At 42.5% G+C, this 23,627-nt stretch overlaps 1 protein-coding gene across 3 annotated transcripts in view; it reads right to left on the bottom strand.

Moving 5' to 3' along the window:
- The window catches only part of LOC126293733 (V-type proton ATPase 116 kDa subunit a 1), a 123,037-nt gene that overhangs the window by 21,394 nt on the left and 78,016 nt on the right, over positions 1-23,627 (bottom strand). For all 3 annotated transcript variants that reach the window (XM_049987065.1, XM_049987064.1, XM_049987066.1), the window contains exon 10: positions 19,669-19,902. In XM_049987065.1, coding sequence (XP_049843022.1) covers positions 19,669-19,902 — 234 coding nt within the window. The remainder of the gene's footprint in view (positions 1-19,668; positions 19,903-23,627) is intronic.

Here is a 23,627-nt window from a genome sequence, read left to right as displayed (position 1 = left end):
AAGACCACCTGCTATTCGAAAGCGTTCAACCGCTAGAATGTAAAAGTGCATACTGTTAAAAGGAGGCTAACCAAATCTAAAAAGCAATTATAACAGAGTAAAAGAGAGAGAAAAGAGAATCTTGGCCAGGGAGGGGAGTCAGGAATCTCCAACACAGCTTACAGTGGGAGGCACCCCAACCCTCACCGCTCTGCCCCTACTCCAGAGGGAGGTTAAAAACCTTAGAACTGAAAATAAAACCAACTTTCACGGAGGAAATTCTGAACCAGTTCAACCATCCAAGAATCGTCTGCCAATATTGAAGGTAAAGTGCGGGCAAAGAAGGGGGCATTCCACCAAAATGTGGGCTACCGACTGGAGGGCTCCACAACCACAAAGTGGGGATGGCTCATTACGCAAAAGAAAATCGTGGGTCAGCCTGGTATGGACGATGCAGAGACGCACAGGGTGGTCGAGTCCTTTCGGGAGAGACGGAAGGAAGAACGCCACGGGATAGATGTCACCTTAATTGCATGGAGTTTATTAGACAGGGAGGAAGTCTCCCAAGAGTTGGCTCATGATTGTGCGAAGTGGGATTTGATATGAAGCTGAAAATCCACTGCAAGAGGGGTTACACAGAAGGGGCGGGGGGGTGGGGAGGTAAGTGACTGCTCCCCCAGCCAAACTATCAGCAACTCATTACCTGAGATACCCTGGGAAAAACATTGGTCAATAGCCTGAAGGCCACTCATTGAGTGCATACATAACAAAACACGATTAAGTTGGGACCATTTAATAAAGGTAAGGGCCTGGGACATTGCAATTAAATCTGCAGTAAATACCCCACATGCAGTTGGCAGGAGATTATTTTCCATGCCAACAGAGGACATGAAAGCATACCCCCACACCATCAGCAGATTTAGAGCCATCAGTATAAAAAACAACAGCCATCCCAAAACTCTCATAAAATCGGCAGAAAAAACAGCGGAACACCATAAGGGACAGAATCTTTCTGAACTCGGCGGACATCCATCCGAATCTGGGGCTGAGGAACTAACCAAAGAGCGGGGGAGACAGGACAAAGAAGGAAACTGAGAATCACAACGAAGAGATGCAAGGCAGAGCTCAATCGTTAAACCTGCCCAGGGCGCGAATCAGTTGGGCGACGTCCTTGGTCTGGGAACAAGATATAATAGGAAAGATGAGTGGGAGAGGAACTGACAGCAATTGCATAAGAAATCAGAAGCTGCGAACAGAAAGGGGAGGGGGGGGGGGGGGGGGGGGAGATCCCAGCTTCAACCAGGAGACTATCAAGAGGGCTAGTAGGGAAGGCACTGGTGGCCAAACTGATATCACGATGGTGGACCAGATCCAGGAGGCGCAGTGTGGAAAGAGCAGCCGAACCATAAACTTGACAACCAAAGTCCAAGCGAGAGAGCAGTAAAGCTGATAAAGGTGGAGAAGAGTGGAACGATCTGCACCCCAAGAATTGCGGGCAAGGAAGCAAAGGTCACTAAGTTTACGGAAACATCCTATCTTCAGAAGTCTGATATGAGGCAGCCAAGTGAGCTTGTTGTCAAAAAGAAGAGCCCAGGTAACGAAACAGTGGGACCATAGGTAATCGTCGTGCATTGAGGTGGAGCTCCATGTCGGTGAACCGTAGTACGGCAACAGAAGTGGACCACCCGCGAGAATTGAAACCCATGTGAGGGAGGTCCATACAGAGGCACACTGTATAGCACCCTGAAGCTGCCACTCTAGAGGCTATCGAAGAGGAACTAACCCTAATGCAGGAATCATCCACATACAGAGCAGGGGTGACCAGATGGAGGCCACAAGTCCATCTGTAGCAATGAAGAAAATAAGTACACTCAATACGGAACCCTGTGGGATGCCATTCTCCCGAGTCCATGGAGAACTAAAAACAGTACCAACCGGAACCCTGAACGGCCAGTGGAACAGGAACTGGTGGATAAAAATCGAGAGTGCGCCCCGAAGTCCCCACTCATGAAGTGTAAGAAAGATATGACGGCGCAAAGCCATGTCATAGGCCTTGCGAATGTTGAAAAATACTGCAATCAAATGGCGGTGCTGGGAAAAAGCCTGCCGAACTGTGGATTCCAAATGAAGTAAATGATCAACTGGAGACCTTCCCTTTTGGAACCCACACTGGTAAGGGGGCAATAGCTCCCGAGATTCGAGGACCCAATATAGCCGACAGGCTACCATTCGTTTAAGTAACTGTCAACCAACATTTGTCAGACAAATTGCCCGATAGCTTTCAACAAACAGGGGGTTCTTACCAGGCTTGAGGACAGGAAACACGATGCTATCCCTCCATTGAGGAAGGAAGTCACTCTTGAGCCAAATACGGTTAAGCACCCAGAGAAGATGCAGTCATTGTGGAGCACTGAGATGTTGAAGCAATTGGTTATGAATGGAGTCCAGGCCAGGAGCTGTATCATGAGAAGAAGATAGTGCAGAAAGAAGTTCCCATTCAGTAAAAGGTTCGTTGTAAGAATCTGTCTGACAAGGAGTAAAACATAAGGTGGAAGCTTCGGCCCACTGTTTCTGGTGAAGGAAAGCAGCCTGATAGGAAGTTGATGCTGATGCTGATGCTGCTGCAAAATGGCTCGCAAGATGTTACACGAGAATCAATGGATGCGTGCAAAGGTCATCCGGGAGGGCAAGGTCTGGGAGAGTAGACTGCCAATGGCAACCTTGGAGAGAGCAAAGTGTAACCCATAACGGTGAAAGAGGGCCGGTAGAACGGAGGGAAGAAACACAAGCTTTCCCAACACACCCGTTTGCTCTGTTTGATGACGTAACAGAGCTTTGGCATGAAGGTGTTTAAAGGGAATAAGATTGACAGTGGATGGGTGCCTCTTAAGGTGTTGCAAAGCTTGATGGTGATCACATATGACAGTGGCAATGGCCGTACCCCACCACAGGACTTGCCAAGGGTGAAATGGTCCAGATGAGTGTGGGATAACAAGGCTAGCAGCATGAACAATCACGTCAGACACATCACAAAGGTCATCATCAATACAACCCGACAAAGAGGGAGAAAAACAACCTGCACAATATATAGAGGCCAATCGGCGTGCTGGAAAGACCAATGAGGTAACCTGTTCATCGAGGGGCGGGAAGGTAGCGAGAGAATCAACTATCGCAGAGGTCGTCATGTGGTGACCAGTGTAATGAAGGGAGGAGGGGGAGAGAAGAAAGAGAAAGATCAATGACAAAAAAGGTACTATGACAAGCACTGAAATGGGTAGTGGAGCCATCATTAAGAAGGCACAAGTCGTGATCTGCAAGAAACTTGTCTACGAGAAGGCCCCAACTGGATGGAAATGTACTGCCCCACATGGGATAATGAGGAAGGATAAAGTAGCTGAAGTAGGGCAGTTATTAACACTCACTGCCTTAACTGCCCTACTTCAGCTACTTTATCCTGTCAGGAGGGAGATAAAGATTGCAAAGTGCGACCCCAGAGTCCAGGTGGACACTAACAGCAACCACTTCCAATGTAGTTTGAAGAGGAATCCACGTGCTGGCAACGTCCGTATGGACCAACGTACAAATGCCAACAGAGGCCACAGGGGGCCGACCTGATTTCGGCAGAAAGCACGGGAACCCACAAGGGGGCTGTGATTGATTATCAGTAAAATGAGATTCCTCTAAAACCACGTAAGATGCAGAGTAAAACGAAATAAGGAATTTCAACTCTGGAAGGTGAGGGTAATATCCATTACAATTCCATTGGATAACCATAAAACGATTATTCACATGGGGGTTGAACAGGCTAAAGCCAGTCGTGCTGCCGGGTCACCACCCGTCGACAACAATGAGGGAGCAACATCAATGAGGGAGCAACATCAATGAACAGCCGGTCAGAGTCCGGTTGTGAAGGTGGGGACAGGACCTCTGGCGACACCAGAGGCTCCTTGGCCCGGGACTTATGTTTCTTCTTGTTTTCTGTTTGAGATCAAAGAGGGCTGCACAGCAAAAGGGAGCCAGCTGCAACAAGATCTGGATCAGAAAGGGAACGGGCAGCTTAGAGGTCCACAGACCATGGTTGCTGTGGTCATTATGTGGCAGCAGACCTGTGGCCTGAAAGTGACAGGAAGGGGGGTCCCTTGATCGGCAGATGCTGAAGAAGTGGGACACTTCTCCGACTGGGGAGGGGGAGCGGCACCCGGAGGAACCGCAGGGGATGGAAGCATGAGAGGGGTTCAGGACTGGGTAAGAAAGGGGCAGGAAGGGGTGAAGATATAACTAAAGCAAAGCTAGACATCACTAACACAGAATGAAGACATGCATACTTCTTACGTGCCTCAGTGTAGGTTAGACGACAGAGGGACTTTTACTCCTGTATCTTCTTTTCCTTTCCTTATTATAAGCCGGGAACACCAGTGAACATGGATAATGACTGCCATGACAAGTAACAAAGGGTGAACACACAAACTCCCGTCATGGAGTGGACATCCACAGTCACCACACAGAGAGGGGTCTGCGAACAGTGGGAAGATGTGTCCAAAATGCAAACACTTTAAACATCTCGTAGGTGGTGGGATTTACAGCTTCACGTCACATTGATAAATCATAATTATGACCTTCTCAGAGAGGGTATCCCCTTCAAAGGCCAGGTTAAATGCATCATCTGCACCTACATAGATACTTGGCAAATCACATTTAAGTGCCTGGCAGAGGGTCCATCGAACCACCTTCACAGTTCTCTATTATTCCAATCTCTTACAGAGTGTGGAAGGAATGAACACCTATATCTTTCCCTAGGAGCTCTGATTTTCCTTATTTTATCATGGCGATCGTTTCTCTCTATGTAGGTCGGTGTCAACAAAATATTTTCACATTCGGAGGAGAAAGTTGGTGATTGGAATTTCATAACAATATTCCATTGCAACGAAAAACACCTTTCTTTTAATGATGTCCAGCCCAAATCCTGTACCTTTTCTGAGACACTCTCTCAGATGTTTCGCGATAATACAAAATGTGCTGCCCTTCTGTGAACTTCTTCAATGAACTCCATCAGTCCTATCTGGTAAGGAACTGACACCGCGCAGCAGAATTCTAAAAGGACAGACAAGTGTAGTGTAGGCAATCTCCTTAGTAGGTCTGTTACATTATGCAAGTGTCCTGCCAATAAAATGCCATCTTTGGTTAGCCTTCCCCACAACATTTTGAATGTGTCCCTTCCAATTTAAGTTGCTCGTAATTGTAATACCTAGGCATTTAGTTGAATTTATGGCTTTTAGATTAGAATGTTTTATCATGTAACCAAAGTTTAACGAGTTCCTTTTAGCACTCATGTGGATGACGTCACACTTTTCGTTATTTAAGGTCAACTGCCACTTTTCGCACCATTTTGATATTTCTTCTAAATCGTTCTGCAGTTTGTTTTGATCTTCTGATGACTTTATTAGTCGATAAATGACAGCGTCATCTGCAAGCAAGGGAAGACGGACGCTAAGACTGTATCCCAAATCATTTATATAGATAAGGAACAGTAAAGGGCCTATAACACCACCTCGAGGAATGCCAAAAATCACTTCTGTTTTACTCTATGTCTTTCTGTCAGTTACTACAAACCGTGACCCCTCTGACAGGAAATCACAAATCCAGTCACATAACAGATGATATTCTATGAGAATGCAAATTCACCACGAGCTGCTTGTGTTGCACAGTGTCAAAAGCCTTCCAGAAATCCAGAAATATTGAATCGATTTAAACCCCTTGTCAATAACACTCAACACTTCATGTGAGTAAAGAGCTAGTTGCGTTTCACAGGAACAATGTTTTCTAAACTTGTGTTGACTATGTCAATAGACTGTTTTCTTTGATGAAATTCATAATGTTCAAACAAAATGTGTGTTTCAAAATTCTGCTGCATATCGACGTTAACGATATGGGCCTGTAATTAAGTGGATTGCTCTTCCTACCTTTCTTGAATATTGATGTGACCTGTGCAACTTTCCAGTCTTTGGGTACAGATCTTCCAGTGAATGGTTATATATGATTATTAAGTATGGATATAATGCATCAGCACACTCCGAAAGGAGCCTAATTGGTATGCAGTCTGGACCAAAAGGCTTGCTTTTATTAAGTGATTAAAGTTGCTTCACTACTCCGAGGATATTTAGTTCTATGTTACTCATGTTGGCAGCTGTTCTCAATTTGAATTCTGGAATATTTACTTCGTCGTCTTTTGTGAAGGCATTTCGGAAGGCTGTGTTTAGTTAACTCTGCTTTGGCAGCACTGTCTTGATAGTATCTCCATTGCTATCATGCAAAGAAGGCATTGAGTGTTTCTTGCCACTAACATATTTCACATATGACCAGAATCTCTTTGGATTTTTCTGCTAGGTTTCGAGACAAAGTTTCGTTGCGGAAACTGTTATAAGCATACCGCATTGAAGTCTGCACTAAATTTTGAGCTTCTGTAAAAGATCGCCAATCTTGGAGATTTTGTGTGTGTTTGAATTTGGCTTGTATGTTTTGTTGTTTCTGCAACAGTGTTTAACCCCATTTTGTGTACCAAGGAGGGTCAGCTCCGTCATTTGTTAATTTATTTGGTATAAATCTCTCAATTGCTGCCGATACTATATCTTGAATTTAAGCCACATCTGGTCTACACTTGTATTATTAATTTGGAATGAGTGGAGATTGTCTCTTAGGAAAGCGTCAAGTGAATTTTTATCTGCTTTTTGAATAGGTATATTTCTAGCTTAATTTTTGGGGATTACAATATTCAGTCTTGCTATGACAGCCCTGTATCAGTTTTGATGCTCGTTTTTAACTCAGCATTATTTGTTGCTAAGACGTCAAGTGTGTTTTTATAACCACTTACTATTCGTGTAGGCTCATGAACTAAATGCTTGAAATGATTTTCAGAGAATGTGTTTAGCACAATTTCGGATGATATTTTGTGTGTACATCCGGAATTAAACACGTATTTTCACCAACATATTGAGGGTAAATTGAAGTCACCACCAACTATTATATGAGTTGGGTACGCGTTTGAAATCAAACTCAAGTTTTCTTTGACCTTTTCAGCAACTATATCATCTGAATTGGGAGGTTGGTAAAAGTATCCAATTATTATTTTATTCCAGTTGCCAACAATGACCTCTACCCACACTAACTCACAGGAAGTATCTGCTTCAATTTCACGACAAGTTAAACTACTTCTAACACGCCACCGCCAACCATGTTTAGCCTATCCTTTCGGAACACCGTTATGTCTTCGCAAAAAGTTTGGCTGAGCTATATCCGGCTTTAGCCCGCTTTCAGTGCCTATATCGATTTGAACGTCAGTGATTTCTATTAACGCTTGGAGCTCTGGTACTTTCCCAACACAGCTACGACTATTTACAACTGTTATACCAATGGTTCCTGTATCTAAGTTCTTCCTGTGTTCAGTCTGCAACCTTTGTGACTGAAGCCCTTCTGGGGTTTTCCGAGACCCTCTAACCTAAAAAACTGCCCAGTCCACGTCACACAGCCCCTGCTACCCAGTAGCCGCCTCCTGCGTATAGTGGAGACCTGACCACCTCAGCGGAACCCGAAAACCAACCACCCTTCGGCGCAAGTCGAGGAATTAGCAGCCTACATCGTCGCAGAACCGTCTGAGCCTCTGATTCAGACCTTCCACTCGGCTCTGTACCAGAGGTCCACAATTGGTCCTGTCGACCGTACTGCAAATGGTCAGTTCTGCTTTCATCTTGCAAGCAAGACTGGCAGTGTTTACCACTTTTGTTAGCCACTCGAAACCACTGGTACCGATGAGAGCAACCACCTGCAGTTGGCTGCACCCTGTGCTCTTCACGGATTCCGGGAGGACCCTTTTCACATCTGGAATGACTCCACCCAGTACGCACACAGAGTGCACATTGGTTTTCTTACCCTTCTTGACAGCCAAGTCCCCAAAGGGCCCCATAATGCGCCTAACACTGGAGCTCCCAACTACCAATAATCCACCCTCTGTGATTGCCTGGATCTTGCAGGCTGAGTGAGTTGCTCTGAAACAGGGCAGGCGACAGCATCTGACTCAGTGCCAGTGGCAGCCACAGACAGCACCTGTAACCTGTTTGTCAGACAAATCCAGGGAGGCCTTACGTGTGGCCGCCTGGGAAGTCTTTCACCACCTGCTTCGCCCTGGGGCAACCTCCCACTCAACCACAGGTGTCGGGTCAGCCTCAGTGTGAGCAATAACTGGGCTGGCCACCGGTGAGGACCGACCTGAGGGCTGACGCGCTGGACGTTCATTGGATTTCCATGGCCAGCCCACAACAGTGGTGCCCATTCACTGCATTCTCAAGCTGTGTAACCGGAAGCATCACAGTCTGAAGCTGAAAGTGAAGTGTCACCAACTCAGATTGCATCTGCACACAACAATCACAGTCCCTGTCCATATTAGAGACCGTAGAAAACTGAACTATGCAGAGAAACGGACTATCAGCACGTGCTGCGCAACTCTACTGTAGACCCTGACGAAAACACAGGAACTGTGTCTAGTAATATGCAGATATTCAAAAACCTAAATGCCGAAGCACTCAGGTGAAACTGAATGATTCACCCCTGATTAGGAACTTTTAGTATGTCACAAGATCGGTTTACTTTCCGACGCAAATGAAAACGCGAGAACAGTGGTTCTTAGATATTAAATTTACACGCAGAAACTAAAGAAACTAAACTATTAAAGCACACCAATGATAGAATAAAATTAGCTCCTGGATTGGATTGGACTGTTTGAGGGAAGAGACCTAACAACGAGGTTATCGGTCTCATCAGATTAAGGAAGGACGGGGAAGGAAGTCGGCCGTGCCCTTTCAAAGAAACCATCCCAGCATTTACCTGGAGCAATTTAGGGAAATTTATTTATTTATTTATTTATTTATTCATTTATTTTACCTGGCAAGATTAGGGCCTTCAGGCCCTCTCTTACACCTAACCAGGCATAACAATCAATAATAATAATAATAATAATAATAATAATAATAATAATAATGATGATGATGATAATAATAATAATAATGATGACTATGTATATGAAAGTAAACATACTTTTCTTTTCTGAATGTCAGTCCCATTGTTAGTTGGGAATTTTCTCGTTATGTTCTTGCAGCTTGTGAGTTATTCTCATCGAGCAGAGACATAAGACGATAGAATGGGGTGAAAGAGAGATATAAGAGGTAGACAGGTTAGAGGAAGAGAAATAGAACGGTAAAATTCGAAGCTGTGATGGAGAGGAGAAAGAAAGAGATGGGAGGGGCACAACAATGGTGGCTATACCGTCCCTAATATGTAAGTTTTGAGTTCCCTCTTGAATGTTGAGTAGTTCTGGATAAGACGCAGATCACAGGGGAGCGCGTTCCATAGTCGTATGGCTGAGAATGACACGGAGAAAGATTGTGTGTTATGTAAAGGTACAGCCAAGATGATAGACGTATCCGATCTGTTGTTGCGATTGTGGAATGATGATAGGTGTTTAATGTGAGAAGATAAGTATTGGGGGCACCAGTGGCTAAGAAATTGATGAAGTAAGCACATCGTGTGGAGATCGTGTGCCTTATGTGGGCGTATCCAACCTAGCTGGGAGTATGAAGGACTGATATGATCATACAACCGAATATTGCACACGTATCTAACGCAAGCATTCATCACTAGCTCGAGGCATCAAGAATTTTCACTATTTGTGCCATGTTAAACTACATCGCAGTAGTAAAGATTAGGCAAGACTAGTGTTTGGACTAATTTTTGTTTAACATAGGTTGGAAATATTTTTCTAAATTTTTGAATTGCATGTAGGGAGGAGAGCGATTTCCGGCAAGCTGTGACCGTTTGTTCTTCCCAGTTTAGGTGTTCATCCAAGATCATTCCAAGGTCTTTTACTGTTTTTTGGTATGGTAGTTTGATACCATTGAGGAGTATTTTAGGGACTGTTTCGCGAAAGTACCGGCTGATTAACTTTGGATGAGATGTAAGTGTGACCTGGGATTTCTTGGGGTTTAGTTTCAGACCTAGGTTCTGTGCCCATCGAGAAACAGAGCAAAGATCTGCGTTCATACTCGCTACTGCGCCAGCAATGTTTTTGGGGCTTGCACTTATGTGCAGTTGGTTGTCGTCAGCATATAGATGGTAGCTGCAGGAGTGAATCACTGAAGAAATATCATTAATGTACAGTGAGAAGAGTAGTTGACCAAGGACGGAGACTTGGGGAACTCCAGAGCGCACGCTTTTCCATGATGACTTTTCGGATCCACAAATGACTTGTTGACTTCTGTTTTTGAGATAGCTGTCGAACTAGTGTATTGCGCTATTTGAGAAATTCAGCTGTTTCATTTTAATTAGTAATATATCGAAGTCAACTGTGTCAAAAGCCTTGCTAAAGTCAAGCAATGTTAGGATAGTAGCTTCACGTCTGTCCATAGCATGTTTAATGTCATCAGTTACTTTGATTAATGCGGTTGCTGTACTATGGTGCTTTCGAAAGCCTGAGTGATATTTGTCATGGATGTTATGAGTTTTGAGGTAATCCATCAGCTGTTCATGGACGATGTACTCTGGGGCTTTAGAAATTGCAGGTAGTATGCTGATCGGCCTGTAGTCACCTGGCGACTTAGGGTTGTCAGTCTTGGGTATAGGCTGAATTAAACTTTGCTTCCACTCAGTAGGATATGTACTACTGACAAGAGACAGGTTGAAGATGTCTGTGATAACTGGAATAATAGTGTCTACGACATTCTTAATCATGCCAATGCTCACTCCATTTCCTTCTGCCTCGGGAGAGATTCTCATAATTGCCTTGTGTACTGTGCCTGTAGCGACATGTTTTAGGAAAAACTTGTCTCTGTGGCAGTTTACAGCTGTTGAGAAGAAATCGTTTAATTCTTCTGCAGACCGAAACTGCGCAGCTTTTTCCACAGTGCAGCAGGTTTTGATATGCCGCATACGACAGAGCGGGCACGTCTGATTTTGGCATTCCTCACGCTTTGCTTGGTTCTGTTTCGGAGTTTCCTATAAGCTTCGTATTCTCGGGAGTTGGGTTACGCTTGAAGGCCCTATGTGCAGCATCACGTTTATTCATTAACTGGCGTAATGCAGTGGTGAGCCACGGAGCGGGAGCTCTCTTTACCTTGACAGTGCGTTGAGGAGCATGTTTATCATACAGTGCAATAATTTTGCGACATAAATGCCGAATTTTTCCGTCTTAAGTCGGTTCATTGCTTATATCATGCCAAGAGATGTCTGAGCAATCCTTTTGAAGAGCGTCATGGTTAACATTTTTTAAGTTTCTGTAGGTTTCCAGGTGAGATTTTTCTTTGGTAGTGTGCATTGAGTAATTTAAGAATATCACGTCATGAGCAGAGAGTCCCGGAGCGGATGTCTGATTGGCGCGGATTATTTTATCTGGTCGCTTTGTTGCTATTATATCTATGATTGTGTGGCTGTGTGGCGTGTGATGAGTTGGGTCCAGCAGTGTTAAACTCATATCATTTGAGTGGAACAGTCGCCTTACTTTTTCGGCAGAGGGAGATTTTAACTGTAAGTCGATGTTTGTGTCGCCCATAATGATTATGTGTTCATACTGTCACGAGTGAGGACAGGGCAGACTGAAAGGAGGACATGGCACCGACGTTTGGAGGTTTATAGATTACTCCAATTAGCAGTTTCTGATTTGATGTATTTATTTCGAAAAACAAGAACTCTGCTTCTCCTTCGCCCTTTGCATCCGATGTGCATAGTACAGTAGGTGTCAGATCAGAGCGAACATAGGCACCCACACCACCCCCGCATCGTGTTTCATGATCTGCCCTTAGGAGAGATCAAGGAAAACCTAAATCAGGACGGTCAGATTCGGGATTGAACCGTCGTCCTCCCGAATGCGAGTCCAGTGTGCTAACCACAGCGCCACCTCGCTCGGTAAAATTAGCTCCTGGTTATGAACTCATAAATGTCATGAAAGTGGTACTTCCTGTTGCTGTCTCAGTCAGCTACAGTAGCCTGACTGACGAATATCAATGAGATTGTCCTTTGGACCATTCTTAACATGCCAATAAAGTTAACACCCCACCATCTTAGATTGTCCCCCAAGTTCCTCATCTGTTTGAAGGATGTGAAAAATTACACATTAAACCATATTCAAAGATGTGTGAGGTCATTGGTACAGGAATCATGCGAAGATGGTCACAGGCATGAAGGGCCGAAGACTGGGCAGCTGAAGCAGTTTTGATCAACAACGAACCCGACTGCATCTTGCTCAGTGTGTCCACTTTGCCAAACATGTCTTCAATGTGTTCCAAAAAAAAAAAAAAAAAAAAAGAGAAAAGAAAAAGAAAAAAAAAAAGGTTTGGTATTGGTGAAAGTATCCCCATCAGTCCTGGTGCAAACCAGATAGCAGGGGAAAGGTTTCGCACCTAGCCAATGAGCCTGACCCTCCTCCCAGAAGGTAGCCATGGGAGGGAAGGCCAAAGGGCCAGAAGAAGCAGCACTAAAAGAATCAGTTCCATTCAAAGAGACGGGCGTAGCAGAATGGTCAGCATTCTGGATCCGTATGAGTTTCATTTGCATAGCGTCCGCCATGATACCATCCACTCCCATCCGAGCGCCACCCAGCCACAGCAAGAGCCATCTGGCACAGCGGCCATTGCCAGAAGTTCTAATGCTCCAGGATGACAAGCAACCACTGCTAGGCTTACATGAGGTGGTCACAGCTCAGGTATCTGAAGTGTGATCCCTGGGGTTTCAGGGGGCTCAACAAAAAGTGTGCATAGCGACCCCACCATACAGGCTGGCTACCATGTTGGCTATGAACCCTACCGTCAGACAATGACGTGAAAGAAAAGATGGAAGGAACTAGGAGGGCACACTAGGTAAGGTGCTCTTCCCCAAATGGCCCACACTACAGAATAGATATTTAGTAATGGAGGTCTAACTCCGGAAGCGGACCAGAGGATGCCAAAATAATGAGATAATTACTAAACAAAACCAAATCACGAAGCCAACATAACCAGGAGGACAGCGGGGCCAACAAACAAGGACACCAAGAGAGGGAGAGGAGAGGGCAGAGGGGAAGAAGGAGTGGGGAAAGGAAATGCAGCCCAGGAAAGAAGGAAGGCTGCAATGGCTCGGGGCCCCATGCTCACCACGCACGTAACTCACGAAAGGACCATGAGTCCCCTGGGGGTAACTGCAGAAGTATCAATGCAGTCTGCAACAGTGGAAGCAGTTGAAGAAAATGATGGTAACAATGAAATTTGCATAGCATTTGACGGCTCATGGCAGAAAAGGCACCTTCAAAGTAAAATTTTTTGCGCAGTTACCATAAGTAACGACAGTGGGAAGGTACTTTAAGTATTGTCAAAAGATCGCCATGGATGCACCATAATGGGTACCAATAATTACAAGAAACAGTTGCATTAAGTGGCTGTCAGGGATCCAGTGGAGGAATGGAAAGAGACTCAGCTGGAAAGATCTATCAGTTCTCTCAAGAACAATTTGAGGTTCATGATGCCAAATTCATTGGTGATGGTGATTCCAGTTCATTCAAATAAATAACTGATAGCAGGCCCTATGATGACCTAATACCACAGAAATTAGAATGTGTGTCAGTCCAGGGACAAATGGGTACACGACCATAAAGTAGGACAGAACTTTTCTAGCAAAAAGCTTGAAGACGGCATGACTACCAGAAGACGTTTGAATGGAAAAACAATCAGTTAAATGAATACTATGGCCAAGCCATTAGGGAAAAAAAACCCAACAACCAACCTGGAAGGAATGAGAAAAGCAGTATGCACAACATTTTCGCACAAGACATCAAGTGATGAGAAGCCACTACAGAACTTTAGTTCAATTGACTGGTGTAAATACTGCAAAGCTGAAACAGCAGGAACTGAATATACTCATAGGAACACCATCCCTGAAGCAGTTGGAGCAACAATGAAGCCAGTGTATAGACATCTACCACATCCAGACCACCTGTACAAGTGCCTCATAAGCCAACTCAAAATGTAAATCAGTCTTTCAACAATACTTATGGGCCATGGTGCCACAAAACACTGAAGACTGAGGTCAATGATGCTGTGATGATCTTCAATGAAGAAAATGCAGACAGAATAAAGGTTCTCAAGCAATTTGGAATGAAGTCTGACCGTAAAACAGAAGCAATCCTACAATAACTGGATAGACAGTGACCCTCCAAGGCAGAAATAATGGTCATAAATACAACAGATGCAGCAAAATCCCTCAGATGGAAAGAGACAGCATCTAGCTGATCGTCAAGAAGATAAGGATTACAAAAGCAGGAGAGTTTTAGGCTCTCTGTTCATTCAATAGTGAGTTTTCCTTTACTCCAACTTTCAACTGCAATTTCTGAAAAAAAATACAAATGTTTCTCAATATATCAGAAACTATTGAAGCTAAATCTGACATTTTTGCCTCTTATTGACAATAGTACTATGTTTATGTGTATGTAGATTTGCATAAAAAGATTTCTAAAAATTAAATAGATTTTTAAAGACCTTTGTTCAAAAATTTGTATCTCAATTCCTAACAAGGTTAGATACTTAACACTTTTCTATCCAAACGTCTCATACAAATCTATTCGCTTGACACTAGCAGTGCTAAGTCTGATTACTTGGCTTGTCATCAGCCATTCTTGACAACATCGGGAGATTATAAATTGTTAATTTTTATAAATCTCATCGTTAGTTCTCAACCCTGTTCCCCTACTTTCATGAAATTTCGACGATATACATACGTAAATAAATACAAAATTCATTTTTTTCATGTATTTATTTGCATTGTCTTTGGTACTTACAAGGGAACCTCCCCATCGCACCCTCCTCAGATTTAGTTATAGGTTGGCACAGGGGATAGGCCTTGAAAAAGTGAACACACATCAATCGAGAAAACAGGAAGAAGTTGTGTGGAATTATGAAAAAATAAGCAAAATATACAAATTGAGTAGTCCATGCGCAAGATAGGCAACAACAAGGAAACAGCAAGCTCAGGAGTGCAGTGGTCCCGTGGTTAGCGTGAGCAGATGCGGAAGGAGAGGCCCTTGGTTCAAGCCTTCCCTCGGGTGAAAAGTTTAGCTTTTTATTTTCAGTTTATGTGACAAACGCTTATGTTTTCATCACTTTTTTCGGAGTGATCATCACATCCACAAGAAAACCTAAATCGGGCAAGGTAGAGGAATCTTTTTATCCATTCGCCAAGTGTACAAGTTAGGTGTGTTGACAATATATTCCTGTTATGTGACGCACATACTGTCACCAGTATCGTATAGAATGTATCAGACATGTTTTTCTATGGAGGAATCGGTTGACCTATGACCTTGCGATCAAATGTTTTCGGTTCCCATTGGAGATGCACGTCCTTTTGTCTACTAATCTCACGGTTTTGCAGTGCGGTCACAAAACACAGACACTAAACTTATTACAGTGAACAGAGATGTCAATGAACAAACGGACAGATCATAACTTTGTGAAAATAAACTTTTCACCTGAGGGAACACTTGAACCAATGACCTCTCATTCCGCACCTGCTCATGCTAACCACGAAACCACAGTGCTCCTGAGCTCACACTCTCCTTGATGTTGCCTATCTTGCACATGGACTACTCAGTTTGTATATTTTGCTTATTTTTTCATACTTCCACGCAACTCCTGTTTTCTCAATTGATCTGTGTTTAGTTTTTCAAGGCCTATCCACTATGCCAACTTATAACTAAATCCGAGGGGGTTGCGATGGGGAGGTTCCCTTGTTAGTATTTCTCTTTCATATGATACACAGCAAAATAGTCTCCAAGACTTGACTCAACTCCACAGGACTTTCACGTTAAGTTTTTTAACATATACAGCATTTTCTTCATTTTCATTTATTTTTTACAGAAATAAGTATTAGTTGGTGTTGCCTCATGTGACCGGAAAGTCTGTCAATTGGATGATGTTGAGACGAACGCGATGTAGAGGCAACCTCCAATTTTTACTCATCAACAGGTACATAGTCTTATCCACAAATCAGATACTTTCAATAAAAAATCGTGAAATCTGAGACTTACGTTCTGTATTGAATTACTGACTTGTACGTAATGCATTAAATGATGTGCAATTAAAGAGGATAATGCAAACCTTTTTTGACCATTTTATAGTTTTTCTGTATATAGGGTAATAACTCAAATATTGGTCTGCCTGATCCACTCTTTTCATGTATTTGTTGAATTCTAACACACTTTCGGGTTTTTTTGTGTGTGTAACTGGTTCTTCTGTATTTTCTTGGAGTGTCAGTGAAAGTGGCATTATGTCTTGTAGAGATCATTCTTACTGTTTTAGTTTTCGAAGCTCTCCATACCTGTGCGATTACTTCACCTTTCCATCATTGACAAGCTTCAAACTGACTTTTGCGCACTTTAATTTTTCCAGAAATCTATTTTGCCGTATCGTTCCACAAACTCTAATTTTCTTTTCAAGTAACTTCTCTGCAAATTCTACACTGTTATAATAAGTATCCATGTAGAAGTGATGCCACTTTCCATAAGAAGATGTCAATAGTTCCATCACTGTTTTTGCTAAAGGCTGTCCAGGGCCGGAATATATCTTGAATGAGGTATCATTCCTTCATCAATTGAAATGTTTTGACTTAATTTAAAAGTTTAAAGAAACTTTTCGGAAAAATAATCAATTACGAATTGCACATTGAAAACTGGGGCGGCATTATGCAGTTAGTAGTAGTAGTAGTAGTTGTTGTTGTTGTTGATGTTATCGGAAAAATTTCAAATTGATAATATTTGTCCGACTCGATTGTGGGATATCATTTTGAGAAATATTGGATTCGTTGACCAATAACCATCAATCCTTGCTTTATTTACAATTCCCATAAGGATAGCAAGCCCAAACCATTTTCGAAGTTCAGGTCCCATAACGTCAACAAATTTGGTATATTTTTTTATCCACTTTCCTTCTATTGCAATTGTAACTGTAGTACTAATTGGTTTCATTGCTAATATATTCAAATAGACCATTCCCAATATATAATTCTACGATATCCTCGACGCTCTGTATATCTTTGGGAAATATGTTTGGACCCGTAGATCCTTCAAATTTATTATTGGTCCTCAGTAAATCCATGTCTGACCACTGTCTTCTTCGACTGGTTCATCTGAATCAGTTGGCAACCTTAGCGTTCGCTGGATGTATTTCACTATCTTCCAATGATTCTTCATCACTTTAATTTTTTTTATATCCAATGTCTTCTTTCCAGTCGGCCAAGTCGTCCAAAACATCAGACAAGACACCCGCGCATTCATCATAAATAATTGTATTGTCTCTCATCTGCCATGATTGAAGGGCACAAGTACTTATAAAAACAAAAAACTTGTTGACGTGTGTAACTTACTGTTAAACAAAACATCAACAGAATGCAAAAGATACTGAAGTGCTGTCACCAGCCACTGTGCAATACTATGCTTATGACACCACTGTGTCGCCGGCTGTTTACCGCTATTTCGCACTCGACACCACTGTGGTGTCTCCGAATGGCAGAGTGTTAATAGAACATCACTGAATGTACAAGGTATGATTCCATATCCTGGCACAGTTTTATTTTAATAGCTTTGATAACTCCTGGGAAAAGGGATGTAATGTGTTAAATTTAATATCGTCAGGCTAAGGTTTTGATACCTCCGTAATTTGGGAACCTGTGCAGTATGCTTGTGTCTTTGTTTACAGTCTGGAGTGGGGCACCATGTCAAATGCTTTTCAGAAATCTAGGAAACTAAGGAAAGCGTCAATGTCAGACCTGGAAACTCACTTGTTTTCAGCTCTTTCAGCTACTTCTCTATGCCAGAAATGCCTAATATTATGTCCTCCATATTTGAGTCTGTGAACTCGCACAGCCTACGACCATTCCCAACCACAGCTCATTCTACTACTCACTTTTTATGGATACTTTGCTTTATCGTGGTTCCATATCCCAAATTAAATATTTCAGTCACAATTCACTGAGCTCTAGGGCATTCAACTGCACTGAAACTAGCTTGTTAATTGGATGCTATAGACAAAACTTCTGAAAATAATACCTTAGGTGAAAAAGATGCTGTTAACCTTAAATAACATGGGATACATTTTCAAAGGTTATTATTTACTAACATGTATTATAAGACTATTTTTTCTGTATAATGCCTCTGTATTTTCTGAAAGTATTAAGATATGTAACGCCTTACATAACACCATATTTTACAAGTTTTCAACTTCTTTTATATTTTTTCCCCAAAGGGTATAATCACAATGGTGGTGTCAATTGCAGAGCATAATCTCTTTGTGAGTGATGGAATACCTGGAAGTCAAGTCTAATTTTTACACCGGTTTTGCTTCCCCTGAAACCAGAGAATGTGTACAGCTTGCACGTAGTCATCAAAGCATAGCAAGAACTCCTAGCAAATTGTGTACATCAAACTTCAGTAATCTAACGTAAATAAATAGTCGAGGAAAAATGTGTCCATTCTGGAAAAGGTGATTCTGTTACCAAGAAGCAGCGACCAGGTGATGCTGTACACTGTCTCTCAAAGTACAAAAGGTGGAGATTACATTTTATTTGTCATATTCAATTAACATTAGTGGGGAAATTTAAGAAACATTTTTAAAAGGACTATTTTCCTAATGGCACTGCTGCTCTAACACCAAATTAAGTTAAGAGAACTTTTTCAGACTTTAAACAGTGTTCAATAGACTAAAGAATGAACTGTGTGCCAGACCGAGACTAACTCGGGACCTTTGCCTTTCGCGGGCAGAAAGTAAGGCTGTGGGGATGGGGCGCGAGTCATGCTTGGGTAGCTCAGTTGGTAGAGCACTTGCCGTGCGAAAGACGAAGGTCCCGAGTTCGAGTCTCGGTCCGTCACACAGTTTTAATCTGCCAGGAAGTTTCATATCAGCACACACTCCGCAGCAGAGTGAAAATCTCATTCCAAAAATTAATTTTGTATTGTAACAAATATGAATGATGTTCACTACCAAAATAAAGTTATTGTTTTTGATATCAGAAAATGTTAATGCGTAGTTTCAGTCTGTACAGAGCTGCCACTGTTGTATTTTGTATTTTTAATGCATTTTCCACATCACAGCGCATATTTGCAGAATTTCTGTGCATATTTACTCATTAAATACATTCATACTTCGGTTATTTTAGAACATATTAATGCAATTTTTGATAACCAGAGCTTCACCATATGCTCGGATCAGACAAAGAAAAATAAAACTACAGGCTTATTCTAGTTATTGCCCTTTATTTTCTGCAAGTGAGTTTTGGAAGCATAGCGTATGTGAATCTGAACAATCATCTGGGGAATTGGAATTGATTCCTCCCAAATATGTGTGTGTATCTTTGCCCTTGTGCTACAACAGTTGGATTAAGTTTTCTAATATTATTTTTCCAAGGATCCTATTTTCAACAAAAACCTTCATTTGTAGCTTTTCAGGTTCCATGACTCAATTAGTGAAAATAGCAACAGATTATAGCACTTTCATCACTAAGAAGCCCGTGATTGACACCAAGTTAGACCTGATTAAATCAGACTAAATGGATTGTACATCAAGGAATGTCAACTTGTCTTACTTTTAGTAGCTACAAGAAGAAACAGGAAATACGTGAATACACCACAGTACATACCTGCCAAACTGGATCCATTCCAAAAGGGTACGGGTATTGAAGAAACTCTTTTGCAGGGTCTAGCTGTAGCTCTTTACTGTGCCTTAAGGTTGATTCATTGTATTCTACTTTCCAATATGAGCCAAATATATTCAATGACTTCGAGAATACATCATTATAGATAAGACCCGTATACATTGAAAACAGGCCCATAAGCAACACTACATATCGACCACCAAAGAAAATATTCCATATCTGAAAAATTAAGAAAAACAAAATCAACTGCACTATCAATGCAAGCAACCAGTGATAAACTCACTTTTGTGCTTTCGAGATGTGGCGGACAGAGGAGAGGTCATCAGAATGCAACAAAAGGGAAATTACATGAACTGTAACAAAGCTGATGTGGAACACAGAGACAAATGGCAATGAATCCAGCTAAGTATTTCTGTAAATCGCTTTCTTTCAAACTTTACGTGGAAAATAGGTGGGAAGGGGAGTGGGGGGGGGCATCGAAATATACAGGGTGGATCAAAAAGAATCATCCGATTTGACAGGTCTTTATTTCTGGAACTAAAATATATACAATGAATTTTGTTTCTTGATGAACGGGACTCTAGTGTTTTGTCCCCCCCCCCCCCCCCTCCATACTGTTTCATAGGTGTTCAATATGGCCCCCCCTTGAGATGCACAGCATGTGTCAATGCAATATTCAAATCGATCCCACACTGCAGCGAGCATATCTTTTGAATTACAGCATCCACAGCTGCTGTTATGCACGTAAGCAATGTATTTTATAAACCCCCACTAGAAAGAATCACATGCAGTCAGGTCAGGTGACCTTGGAGGCCAGTGATATAAGGCTGAACCATTTGGTCCAGTGCGACCGACCCATCGTTCAGTAATCCTTTTATTTTAAAAATTCCCGCACTTCCATATGCCAGTGTGACGATGCCCCATCCTCTACATCTACATCTACATCCGTACTCCGCAAGCCACCTGACGGTGTGTGGCGGAGGGTACCCTGAGTACCTCTATCGGTTCTCCCTTCTATTCCAGTCTCGTATTGTACGTGGAAAGAAGGATTGTCGGTATGCTTCTGTGTGGGCTCTAATCTCTCTGATTTTATCCTCATGGTCTCTTCGCGAGATATACGTAGGAGGGAGCAATATACTGCTTGACTCTTCGGTGAAGGTATGTTCTCGAAACTTTAACAAAAGCCCGTACCGAGCTACTGAGCGTCTCTCCTGCAGAGTCTTCCACTGGAGTTTATCTATCATCTCCGTAACGCTTTCGCAATTACTAAATGATCCTGTAACGAAGCGCGCTGCTCTCCGTTGGATCTTCTCTATCTCTTCTATCAACCCTACCTGGTGCGGATCCCACACTGCTGAGCAGTATTCAAGCATTGGGCGAACAAGCGTACTGTAACCTACTTCCTTTGTTGTCGGATTGCATTTCCTTAGGATTCTTCCAATGAATCTCAGTCTGGCATCTGCTTTACCGACGATCAACTTCATATGATCATTCCATTTTAAATCACTCCTAATGCGTACTCCCAGATAATTTATGGAATTAACTGCTTCCAGTTGCTGACCTGCTATTTTGTAGCTAAATGATAAGGGACCTATCTTTCTATGTATTCGCATCACATTACACTTCGCTACATTGAGATTCAATTGCCATTCCGTGCACCATGCGTCAATTCGCTGCAGATCCTCCTGCATTTCAGTACAATTTTCCATTGTTGCAACCTTTCGATACACCACAGCATCATCTGCAAAAAGCCTCAGTGAACTTCCGATGTCATCCACCAGGTCATTTATGTATATTGTGAATAGCAACGGTCCTATGACACTCCCCTGCGGCACACCTGAAATCACTCTTACTTCGGAAGACTTCTTTCCATTGAGAATGACGTGCTGCGTTCTGTTATCTAGGAACTCCTCAATCCAATCACACAATTGATCTGATAGTCCGTATGCTCTTACTTTGTTCATTAAACGACTGTGGGGAACTGTGTCAAACGCCTTGCGGAAGTCAAGAAACACGGCATCTACCTGTGAACCCGTGTCTAAGGCCCTCTGAGTCTCGTGGACGAATAGCGCGAGCTGGGTTTCACACGATCATCTTTTTCGAAACCCATGCTGATTCCTACAGAGTAGATTTCTAGTCTCCAGAAAGGACATTATACTCGAACATAATACGTGTTCCAAAATTCTACAACTGATCGACGTTAGAGATATAGGTCTATAGTTCTGCACATCTGTTCGACGTCCCTTCTTGAGAACGGGGATGACCTGTGCCCTTTTCCAATCCTTTGGAACGCTTTGCTCTTCTAGAGACCTACGGTACACCGCTGCAAGAAGGGGGGCAAGTTCCTTCGCGTACTCTGTGTAAAATCGAACTGGTATCCCATCAGGACCAGCGGCCTTTCCTCTTTTGAGCGATTTTAATTGTTTCTCTATCCCTCTGTCGTCTACTTCGATATCTACCATTTTGTCAACTGTGCGACAATCTAGAGAAGGAAGCACAGTGCAGTCTTCCTCTGTGAAACAGCTTTGGAAGAAGACATTTAGTAATTCGGCCTTTAGTCTGTCATCCTCTGTTTCAGTACCATTTTGGTCACAGAGTGTCTGGACATTTTGTTTTGATCCACCTACCGCTTTGACATAGGACCAAAATTTCTTAGGATTTTCTGCCAAGTCAGTACATAGAACTTTACTTTCGAATTCATTGAAAGCCTCTCGCATAGCCCTCCTCACACTACATTTCGCTTCGCGTAATTTTTGTTTGTCTGCAAGGCTTTGGCTATGATTATGTTTGCTGTGAAGTTCCCTTTGCTTCCGCAGCAGTTTTCTAGCTCGGTTGTTGTACCACGGTGGCTCTTTTCCATCTCTTACGATCTTGCTTGGCACATACTCATCTAACGCATATTGTACCATGGTTTTGAACTTCGTCCACTGATGCTCAACACTATCTGTACTTGAGACAAAACTTGTGTGTTGAGCCATCAAGTACTCTGAAATCTGCTTTTTGTCACTTTTGCTAAACAGAAAAATCTTCCTACCTTTTTTAATATTTTGACAGGTCCTGTTGGTAAATGACGTCATTCAAATACTCTCCAACTGTGGGAAAAAGTTCTCAAGCATATCGAGGTATGTGTTTTCTGTAACAGTGTTCTCAGCAAAGACAAACTGACCATACACCCTTTCCAGTGAAACTGCACAACAAAACAGATTTTGGAGTCCCTCTCATGTTGTACAACTTCATGTGGTTGTTCTGTACCCCATATTCTTACATTACATTACACACCTTTCCATTTAAATGGAATGTTGCCTTGTCACTAAACACTAAGCATGGAAGAAAACTCATCCTCCATCTTGCCAAGAAAGAAAACACAGAACTCCACACATTGTTTGTCACCTTGACAAAGAGCTTGCAGTAGCTTAATTTTGTATAGTTTCATGTGGAAATGTCGATGCAACACATGCCAGACAGACATTGGGACAATGTTGAGCTGTCGAGCTTCACGGTGAATGGATTTCTGCGGTCTCCTTGTGAAACTATTGCGGATGCGTTTCACATCTGCCTCTCAGGTACAGCCCAGCGATTTGCCTTTACTCAAACAACATGTTTCTCAGAATTGTTCATGCAATCGTCTAATGCTTTGTGCTGTAGGATGATCCACACCATACCTAGTATGGAAGTCACGCTGAATAGTTATTACTGACCCGCAGTGTGCAAAACATACTGCAACACAACACTTTTCTGTTATTGTTGGATGTGAGGTCCGCCAGTTATGCAAAACACAGTTTTTTCTCAGTACCCAAACATGTTTCGGCACCACTGTGCCATCATCAGTAGGTTTTTGGTTTTATTTATTCTGCAATGTGAACACTTTTGCTAAATGATTGTAACATTATGTGCAACTTTAGTTCAAACAACGGGTCATTTCTTTTTGTGAATACCTTTATATC

The sequence above is a fragment of the Schistocerca gregaria genome, chromosome 10 (assembly GCF_023897955.1).
Source record: "Schistocerca gregaria isolate iqSchGreg1 chromosome 10, iqSchGreg1.2, whole genome shotgun sequence".
Classification (NCBI taxonomy): Eukaryota; Metazoa; Arthropoda; class Insecta; order Orthoptera; family Acrididae; genus Schistocerca; species Schistocerca gregaria.
Note: the sequence above shows the minus strand (reverse complement) of the source record. Positions and strands in the feature narration are given on the sequence as shown.